At 36.1% G+C, this 11,433-nt stretch overlaps 1 protein-coding gene across 1 annotated transcript in view; it reads right to left on the bottom strand.

Annotated features, from left to right (window-relative positions):
* Positions 1-11,433, bottom strand: part of SNTG2 (syntrophin, gamma 2) — a 624,924-nt gene that overhangs the window by 173,585 nt on the left and 439,906 nt on the right. Inside the window, exon 14 of the mRNA XM_006863995.1 lies at positions 9,526-9,597. Coding sequence (XP_006864057.1) covers positions 9,526-9,597 — 72 coding nt within the window. The remainder of the gene's footprint in view (positions 1-9,525; positions 9,598-11,433) is intronic.

The raw sequence follows: 11,433 nt of genomic DNA, 5'->3' as shown, positions 1-11,433 counted from the left end.
CCTGATGCCAAGTTTTTCTTCATATAACCCAGCTTCTCAGATTATTTGCTCAGCATACAGGTTGAATAAGTATGGTGAAAGAATACAACCCTGTCACATATCTTTCTTAATTTTAAACCATTCAGTGTTCCCATGTTCTGTTTGAACAACTGTCTTTTGGTCCATGTACAGATTCCTCATGAGCACAATTAAGTATTCTGGAATACTCATACTTTGCAATGTTGCCCATAGCTTGTCATGATCCACACAATCAAAATCCTTTGTGTAGTCAATAAAGCACAGGTAAACTTCTTTCTGATATTCTCTGCTTTCAGCCAAGATCCATTGGACAACATCAATGATATCCCTTGTTCCACGTCCTCTTCTGAATCCTGCCTGAATCTCTGGAAGTTCTCTGTCAATGTATGTTTGCAGCCATTTATCTATTACCTTTAATAAAACTTAACTCGCATGAGATATCAAAGAGATTGTCCGACGATTTCCTCATTCCATTGGGTTACCTCTCTTTGGAATGGGCACAAATACGGATCTCTTCCAATCTGTCAGGCAGATAGTTGTCTTCCAAATCGAGTGGTGAGTTTATTTACTAGCATGGAATTTAAAAAATATTTTCTTGATTAAAAAAAAATCTGCTCTCATAAGTTATATTCTCATTATATTTTTTGTTATGTTATTTTGTGTCCTTTTATCAATATTATTATCATTTTACCTTCTTTCAAACTAGGAATGGTATTGTGGATATATTTTTTAATTGTGCTATTTTCTTATTTCTAGTTACATATATGCTGTTGTTCTTAAGTGCTGTCGAGTCAGTTCTGACCCATAGCAAACCTGTATAGGGTTTCAAAGGAGCATGTTTTGACTACTGTAAAAAAAAATCATAATCTGAAAAATGTTCTTCATTCTTGTATCCTTTGTAACCTTGCAGTTCAAACCAACCTTGTGGTCCAGTGCTTATCCTACAGTGCCACACCAGGATTCCAATTATATCTATACCTATCTATACCTATATGTCTATGTTCTATATATCTACCTATGTATCTATTAATCTACATATCTATATTGTTGTTAAGAACCTTCGAGTCTGTTCTGACTCACAGAGAATCTGTACAGGATTTCTAAAGTTGTAATTTTTGCAGAAGCAGAAAGCTACATCTTTATTCCATAGAGTGGCTAGTGGATTTGAATTCTCAACCTTATGGTTTGCAATCTAATGTTTATTTTTGAAAGCCACTGTACTCCCAATATATAGTGTGGCAGTGTGTGTTAATGCACTGGACTGTAAAACTGCTCCTTGGAAACCCTATACAGTGTCACTATGGGTTGGAGCCAACTCGACAGCACTAAACCACAACAATATATATATTCAAGTTGGCTTGACTGAAGATAGAGCGAGAGAAAGAGAGAGAGAGAGAGAGACTTTCTACTTCCTGAAAGATTTACAGTCTCAGAAATCCTACAAGGGGTCACTGTGACTCAGAACCTACTCAATGACATTTAACAACAACAAATGTGTGTGTGTATATATATATGGGGTGGTGGTGGTTATGTGCTGTGGAGCTGATTATGACTCATAGCAATGCTGTAAAGGGTTTCTGAAGTTGAACATATTTACATTAAAGCAGCTGGTTGGCTTGAACTGCTAACTTGCAGTTAGCAGCCCAACTCACAACCCACGACATTATCTATATATATGTTGTAAGTGCCATCAAGTCAGTTCCAACCCATAGCAAACCTGTATAGGGTTTCCAAGGAGTGGCTGGTGAGTTTGAACTGCCAACCTGCAGTTCAAGCCGACTTTACAGTCCAGCGAACTAACCCACAGTGCCACACCAGGACTCCAAGTGGTATATATATATATATTGTGTATATTGTGGTGGTAGTTATGTGCCTCATAATGACCCTGTATATATCCTGGTATGGCATTGTAGCATCAACACTGAACTGTGTATCACAAGATCGGCAATTTAAACCCACTAGCTGCTCTTTGAAAACCCTATACAGGGTCACTATGAGGTCGGAATCAACTCAACAGTGCTTAACAATCGATAAGTATATATTGTTAAGTGTCTTCAAGTCAACTCTGACTCATAACCACCCTGTATAGGGTTTCTTAGGAGAAGCTGGTAGGTTTGAACTGCTGACCTTGTGGTTCTCAGTTCAGTGAGCCACACCAATATATACATAAATATATGTCTATATCAATATAGTTCATTGTTTTCCTTATGATAATTTAAAGTCTTATTTTTATAATCTATTGAAATAAATATTCAGTTATGAAAACTTTTCCATACTATAGTATATGTTGCAAGATTATGATGTTCAATCTTTTCATTATCCTTTTTTTTTTCTTGATAAATTTAAATCTTGGTTGTGTTATCTTCTTTATAATAAATGTTGTTTAAGAGCTTTGAAGCATCCTTGGGAAAAAAAAACTTATTAGGATAATGCTTTTATCATAGTATTAAGAATGCATCATATTTGTTTCATACACAATACTATGAAAATTATAATCAACACAAACAAATGTGACATTTAAAAATTTTACTTAGAAATATAGGCACACTGTTTTAAAAGTTGGCACATTACAAAAAGGAGGATTATTTAACAAAAGCTAAGAAATTTAAAATCAGTAGTGTACAGTCTTGTGTTGAACATAACCCAAGCAACATGTCTAAAAGGAAGAAATGATAAATATTTACATCGCAGCCTGTGAATAACTGTGAAACAAGGGATATGTTACATATAGGGATTGCCAGATAGCATGTATTTTTTAAAAATCACTGTTTTGGAGTAATTTCTCACACATTGACAGAACACAAAAGGTCTCCTTTTCTATACTTTAAATGTTAGTACATGCATTAGTAATTGATTGAATGAGTTTTAAACCACCATGGAAAGAAGATAAAAAGTCAGTGTTTAAACAAGAAACAAATGAAGAAAATATAATTGAAGACTAACATTATACTCCACGACCCTAAAACCACTACATGATGCCTGGCTACCAGTACCAACTTGATAGTTGTTGCTTAGTACCATCAAGGCAGTTCTGAATCAAAGCAACTCTATGTAGGGTTTCCTGACTTTAAATCTTCATGTGAGCAGGAAGCCTCATCTTTCTCTTGTGGCATGGCTGGTGGGTTCAAATTGAGAACTTTGTTGTTCACAATCCAGTGTTTATTATATGGAGCCACCGTGCTACCACAACTGGATAGAGTGGTAGAAAAATATAGAACAGAACTCAAAATTATTTAGAAAATAAAAGACCAGGCTTGCTGGTCTGACAGAAACTGGTGGAACTCTGAGACTATATATATACACACACACACACACACATATATATATATATATATATATATATATATATATTCCATGGTCACCCTTCAGGTCTGGAACTGAACTCACTCTGTGGCTCAATTTTCAGCCAAGCAGTAGATAGTTATATTGGGAAACAACTGTATCAGTAAGGTACACATACCATAGAACATTCAACCATTTGACATCAAAAGTCATTTCCCGAAGAAAAACATTCAGGATGGTAGGGAAAGAAGGAAGAAGGGAAATAAGAAACAAAGGGAGGAAGAGGGAGAAATGATGTTACACTGAGAGGATTGCAACAAGTAGGAAACAAAATGTATGATTTTTTTTTTTTTTTTGACTGCACAAGTGATGATCTGCTCCTTACACCAACACTCAATTCACAATAAAAAGCTAAAAAAATTAAAAGCTACATCTAAAAAACATGGTATTGACTCAAAGATAGATGCACAGACCATTGGATGACAGTAGAGGCTGCAAAAAATTGATCTACATATGTACAGAAATTTGAAATAAGAGGTGGTTTAATAGATAAATGGAGTCCTGGTGTGGCGCTCTGGGTTAATGCACCAGACTGCAAAGCTATTTGAACTGCAAGGTTGGTGGTTCAAGCTTACCAGCTGCTCCTTGGTAACCCTATACAGGATCTCTATGGGTCAGAATTGACTCGATGGCACTTAACAACAATGACAACAACATTATAGATTAAATGGTAGAAAAGATGGAACTTTCTACAAACAGTGCTAGAACAATTGGGTATCCATACTGGAGGAAAATGTGAAGAAATCCCAATCTCACACCATGCATGAAAAACAACTCTAGCTGAGTTAGACTTAATCCCAAAGGGGAAAGATTTGTTAAAGACCTCCCAAACACAACTAAAGATCAGCATATATGATTAAAATGTTTAACTTCAGTTTATGAAAGGAAGTTATTTGCAATACAATATGTAAAATACATTACAATTACAATTTGTGAAAGAAAAAATAAAAAAAATTGGCAAAATATATGATCAGGCAATTTAAAGAAGCATAGATGGCCAATGAACACACAACATTTAGCAACAAGGGCCATCCCTCATATGACGGTTGTACTCTGGTGGCTTGCTTATTTGCTGTGATGCTTAAAATTACCATGTTATTTTAAATACCATCAGGGTCACCAATGGTGGTCAGGTTTCAATGGAGCTTCCAGACTAAGACTGACTAGGAAGAAGGAGAGACAGACTACTCTGAATGTTTAGCCACTAAAAGAACTATGAATAGCAATGGAACATTGTCAGAAATGTGCCAGAAGATGAGTCCTTCAGGTTGAAAGTCACTCAATATATGACTAGGGAAGAGCTGCCTTCTCAAAGCAGTTGTTATTGTGAAATGCCAGTGAGTCGATTCTGGCTCATAGCCACCCTAGATAGGGTTTCTGAGGAGTGTTTGGTGGGTTAGAACTGCTGACCTTGCAGTTAGCAGACCAGTGCTTATCTGAGAGTCCCAAACCATAATGACATAAATAGTGTAAAGCTTTCCAGATTTTCATTTGCTGATGAGGCACAACTCAAAATAAGGAGAAACAGTTGCAGATATCCATTAATAAGTGAACATAGAATGTACATAGTAGGACTCCAGGAATATTGGAAATTGTCAGAAATGAAATGGAACACATAAAGATTGATATCTTAGGCATTAGTGATCTGAAATTGACTAGTATTTGCAATTCTGAATCAATCATATGGCTTGCTAAGCTGGAAGCAACACATTCAAGAGGAACAATATCACATTCATTATCAAAAAGAACATTTCAACATATATCTTTAAGCATCATTCTGTTTGTGATAGGATAATACTCAAACGTCTACAAGGCAAAGAAGTTAATACCACTATTATTCAAATTTATGCATCAACAACTAAAACTAGAGATGATGAAATTGAAGAATTCTGCCAACTTCTTCCATCTGAAATTGACCAAACGTCAAGATGCATTGATAAGTATTTGTGACTGGAATGTGAGACTGTAAGAAACAAAGAAGAAAGATCCTTAGGTGGAAAATATGACCTTGGTAATAAATACCTTGCTGAAGATAGCGTGACAAAATTTTGCAAAACCAGTGACTTATTCAGTGCAAAAATCTTTTTTAAACAACATAAAAGGTGACTATGCACACAGACCTCACAGATGAAACACACAGGATTCAAATGACCTATAGCTGTGGGAAGATACACAAGGTAGATTGCGGAACAGACTATCAATTACTAATATGCAAGTTCAGACTGCAGTTGAATAAAATAAAAACTAGTCCACGTAAGCCAACCTAAGGTCTTGAATACATGCCAGTTGAATTTAAAGACCATCTCAAGGGCAGATTTGATGCATTAGACACTAATGATAGAAGTAAAGAAATGTTGTAGGATGACATCAAGTACATCATACAGGAAGAAAGCAAAAGGTCGCAAAAAAGACAAGAGAGAAAGAAAAGACCAACATGATGTCAAAAGAGCCTCTAAAACTTGCTCTTGAACATAAAGAAGTGATGACAATTCGAAGAAATGAGGAAGTAAAACAGCTGAACAGAAAATTCCAAAGGGCAGCTCGAGAAGACAACGCCAAGTATTATAAAGAAATGTGAAAAGACCTGGAGTTAGACAACCAAGAAGGGAGAATGTGCTCTGTATTTCTCAAGGTGAAAGAAATGAAGAGAAAATTCAAGCCTCAACTTGCAAGATTGACAGTCAATATATAGGCAAGATATTGAATGATGCAGAAAGCATGTGAAGAAAATGGAAGCAATACAAAAGGTCACTCTACCAAAAAGAAATAGTCAATGCTGAACCATTTCAAGAGGTAGCTTTAGATTTAAGGCTTGCCTGGGTTAAGTGGGACACAGGTAAATAATGATGTATGCTCAACCTTGGAAAAACAGGGCTCTGGGATATAGGGATTGAGGCATAGTTTGAATGGGGAAAAAGAGGGGAAATAATGTTAAGATGCCTGACTGTCTTATGAATCTTGGTTTTCCTGGCCTACTATTGTAAAATAGACACGTGGAGGAGAGAAAGGAATAGCTAGAAACATAACTATAGAAAGCTTGTAAGCTTGTCTTCAGTCTATAAGAAGTGATTATAATACCTAAAATGGGACTAGAAATTGCCCAGTGAAAGAGGCTTCCTGTGGAGCCTTTGCATTGCATAAGACCATAGGTGAAATCCTGATCCTCATCCAGAATCTTCTGAGGTGGGAAATTTCCACTTGAAAAGATAAGCAGACCAGCCTGGAGCACCTAGAGGAAGAGAAGATAGTTCTTGAAAGAAAGACCAGCTAGAAAAAAAATGGCAGTCTGATTGACTACTACTAGAACAAGCAAGTTGTTCACCAGGGAGCTATCAAGGCAAGCAATGAAGTCCCCTCAGGGAAAATCCACTTCTAAGACTGAAACTCAAAGGGACTATACAAACAGGCTGGTCTACCGATAAAGGGAAGTCGGGGGAAAACAGCAATGAAGCTGTGAGCTAAGTCCAACCATGTTCAATAGACTCTTGTTAACCTGGATCATGACCTGGGTGGCCAGCAAGTATAGCAAGACCTGGGGACTCCTGAGCCCATGGACAGGGAAATACTCACAGAGGACTAGAGTGGAGAGTCAAGCATCCAGTTGATGTGAAGTGAGGGGTGGCGCACAAGAACACCCATACTTGCATATCGTACCCATTTGACCTAGCTTCAATGGCTGGATGATAAGAACTTGACTAGAGGAAGAAATAAGAAGAAAAAGTGTAAAGTGCTACAATTTGATGAACTTGACCTATACTTATGAATGTTGTAACTTAAAAGAGGGAACAGATCTTTACAGCAAGGATCATTTCCACACTCTTTGTACAAAGAATTGACAGGGATGGGCAACTAAGACATTAGCTACCCAAAATGGGGGCGGGGAGGGGCGACAACAAAGGCACAAAGTGACTGGCTTACAGATTTTCAAGAGGAAGCTTAGTTTCAGAGGGTACGGGGGAAGGTAGAATCTCCACTGAGTGGCTTCCAACCTATCTAGATGGGACTGGTGAAAGGAGATGGGGATAAGACTCTTGTGGTTCAATAGTGAATAATTGCTATCATGACTGATTGTGAATGTTGCAAATATAAAGGTAGATGTTTTGTAACAAAAGGAAGGGAGTAGTTGATCTTACAGTCCAGGAGTATAGGACCCTGGGACCATCAAGGGAGAAGATCAGAGTGCAGGACCCTATCCAGAGAAGCAGCAATGCCAGAGATGGAGGTAGAAATGAGACGGAGTGGCTGGGGCTCTAGACTCAAGGAGGGAGAGGGGCTGTTAGCTGGCGGCCGGGGGGCTGGCATGCAGGGTATATCCTTTAGTTGCTTGAATGGTTATATATTACTGAGTGCTTCAGTGTACATACAAAAAATAAATAAATAAATAAACCAGAGGGATTGGAAGCAAATGCTGTTGAATGATGATGTATGTAAACTATCACTCAATTCACAATAAAAAACTTATTTTTTTTAAAAAAAGAATCAATGGTGTTGAAGGAATCAGTCCAAGCTGTATTGAAGGCATTGGTGACAAAAAAAAAAAAAAGCTTCAGGAATTAATGGAATACTAATTGAAATCTTTCAATAAACTGATGAGCAATGGGAGGTGCCATTCATCAATGCCAAGAAATTTGAGACAGCTACCTCACCATATGATTGAATGAGACCCAACAAAATGTAGATATCATTGAATAATATTGTTAATATTACATACATGTAAAATTTTGCTTAAGATAATTTTAAAAAGGTTTCAACATTGCATCAAAAGGAAACTGCCAGAAACTTAAGATGTATTTATAAGAGGATGAAAAAATAGGGATATCCTTGCTGATGTCAGATGATCTTGGTTAAAAGCAGAGAATATCAGAAAAATGTTTACTTGTGCTTTATTGAATAAGCAAATACTTTTGACTATGTGGATCATGACAACTATGGATAACATTGTGAAGAAAGGGTATTACATAACACTTCAATGTGCTCATGAAGAACTTGTACAAAAACCAAGAGGCACTCATTCAAACAGAACAAGGGGACAATGAATGTTTTGAAATAAGTGTGTGAGCCAGGCTTGTATTCTTTCACCATATGTATTCAAGCTATATGCTAAATAAATAATCCACGAGGTGCATTATATGGAATCAGAATTGGAGGACGACTCATTAACTACCTGCAATACAACCTTGCTTGCTTAAAGTGAAGAGAACTTAAAATACTTACTGATGAAGATGAATGACCTCAGCCTGCCTTATAGGTCACACCTCAATGTAAAGAAAGTAAAAATCCTCACCACTGGACCAATTAATAACATCATGATAAATGGAGAAAAGATTGAAATAGTCAAAAACTTCATTTTGTTTGGATCCACAATCAACACTCATAAAAACATGAGGCAAAAGATAGAAGACATATTCGCATTTGGAAAATCTGTTGCAAAAGATTTTAAGTGAGCAAATAAATCAGTTTGAGGACTAAGGTGCACCTGGCCCAAGCCATGGTATTTTTAATCACCTCATATACATGTGAAAGTTGGACAATGAATAAGGAAGACTGCAGAAGAATCTATGCATTGGCATTATGATGTTAGTGAAGAATATTGAAAGTACCATGGACTTCCAGAAGAACAAACAAATCTGTTTTAGAAGAAGCATAGCAAAAATGCTCCTTAGAAGCAAGAATGGTGAGACTTTGTTTCTCTTACATTGGACATTTTAGGAGCATTCAGTCCCTGGATAAAGACATCATGCTTGGAATAGTGGAGGATCAGCAAAAAGAGGAAGAACTGGATGAACTGATAGAGTGGTGACAACAATAAGCTCACACATAACAATTGCGAGAAAGGCACAGGGCCAGGTCATTTTCCATTCTGTTGTTCATAGGGTCACTGTGAGTTGGAACGGACTCGTCAGCCACTAACAAAAACAAGATGCATTGTCCTCTCAATACACACACGGACACACACACATTCACTCACTCACTCACTCCCACAGCATCAAACTCCACTCAAAGCAGCACAATTCGATTTGAATAGGGTAATAGGATAAAGTTCTAGATCATTTTCATGTTATTTTACCATTTCAGTGCACTTTTGTGCCAGAATTTTTTTCTCACTCTTTAAACCTCAAGGAACATATTTGTATGTAAAGATCTAAAATACAAAAAAATACTTACCTTATGAACTTTAAATAGTACCTCACAGAGGTTATGGACTTTTTCAGCTCGTATCCAGTCTAATGTGCTCACCTGAAAGAAATACAAAATGGAAATGTGATCAGAGAATGTAAGCATTTAAAACTGTGGAGTGATTAAATGTGTTTTCACTTAATTAAGTAAAAACCTCGTACAGTTAGTAACATTAAGCTTTACATACTGAAGTGAATTTTGATGAATAATCTTATATTCACCTTTGAGTATGTATGATGCTGATATACTTTGATAAATTATTGATACAAGAACATGGCTATGTAGGAACCTAGCTATTAAACACAATTGGTCATACTTTAAAAAACTCATTTTTCAATTTCATTTAGATAAAATTAAGGGCAACTGAGGTTTAATGAGGGAGCACAGTAAAGTGAGGGAGTTTATTTGATGAAGAAAGACACTATATAGAGAAGTTAGTTTATACAATATTTTGCTATTTAGGACTAACATATTAGTCAATTCATTTTCAGTCAATCTATGAAAACTTAAAAACTATTAATTAAAGATCTGTATTTGCTCTGAATTTTCAGTTTGCAAAACTATAAAATAATAATGTTCATGAAAAATCATTAAATTTTGAATAATGCTTTATGATTACATATTAATGTCAGCATATATCACTTCAAAATTAAAATATTTCATGTGAAAATGTAAAATATTTAACATTGTGCCAAATTTGGCTGATTTATTCTTCACCATGCAGTTAATTTTTCACAATGCAAAAAAAAAAAATCTAATTCACTGTTATTATATTTTTGAAATAGTAAAATTATCATGTGGTTAATAAGTTGGTGACCTCTTAGCAATGATTTCACTAAATAAAATGTGTAAGACACAATTAGTAGCTTTTAAGCCATCTCAATTAGAGTGCTTCTCCAACAAGCAGCAAGCTAATAATATGAAAGATTATGTTTATATGTTAACTTTGAATAAGTAAATGTTCCTGATCAAACACATTTCTACTTTGATTTTTTAAAAGATTAAGAAAGTACACAATCAAGACGGAAGCATCAATTAGAATAATATGCTGAAGATTGTTTTTAGGTCTAGTATTCAGGCTAGAGAAGTAAATTCTAGAATTATCTAGAAATTGAGTCATAAAGCCAAAGACTATAGCACCCCTTCTTTGAGAGTTGGGGCAACATCTAGACAGCAATACTACATGAAACAAAATAAAAATGTCTCTCCTGAAGTGAAAAATTGCCAGTGATTTCTTAACAAGCATACTTGTTCAGTCTCTTTTATTCTTCAGTTTCCATCATGACCAGAGGTTTTTGACACATTTTGCCATTAAGGTTGTCGGTGGTGTTTATGTGCCATGGAGTTAGTTCTGACTCACAGCGACCCTGTATAGAGTTTCTGAGGCTGTAAATCTTTATGGGAGCAGAAAGTTCATCATTCTCCAGTGGAACGGCTGGTAGTTTCGAACTGCTGACCATAAGGGTAGCTAGACCAACTCGTAACCACTACGCTACCAGAAATCTGTGTTATTAGAAAATAAATATCTATAGAATTCTGCAAAATCAATGATTTGTTCATTTCAAATACCTTCTTTAGACAGCATAAGAGAAGACTATACAAATGGACCTCACCAGATGGAACACACAGAAATTCAACTGACTACATCTGCAGAAAGAGGCAATGGAAAAGCTCCATATCATCAGTCAAAACAAGGCCAGGGGCAGACTATGGAACAGACCATCAATTACTCATATATGCAAAGTCAAACTGAAGATGAAGAAAATGAAAACAAGTCTACAAGAGGCAAAAAAAAAAAAGACCTTGAATATATCCCACCTGAATTTAGAGATCAACTGAAGAACAGGTTTGATACATTAAACACTAAAGACCGAAGACCAGATGAGTTGTGGGATG

The sequence above is a fragment of the Chrysochloris asiatica genome, unplaced genomic scaffold (genome assembly GCF_000296735.1).
Source record: "Chrysochloris asiatica unplaced genomic scaffold, ChrAsi1.0 scaffold00058, whole genome shotgun sequence".
In the NCBI taxonomy this organism is placed as follows: Eukaryota; Metazoa; Chordata; class Mammalia; order Afrosoricida; family Chrysochloridae; genus Chrysochloris; species Chrysochloris asiatica.
This window is presented reverse-complemented; position numbering and strand designations above follow the sequence as displayed.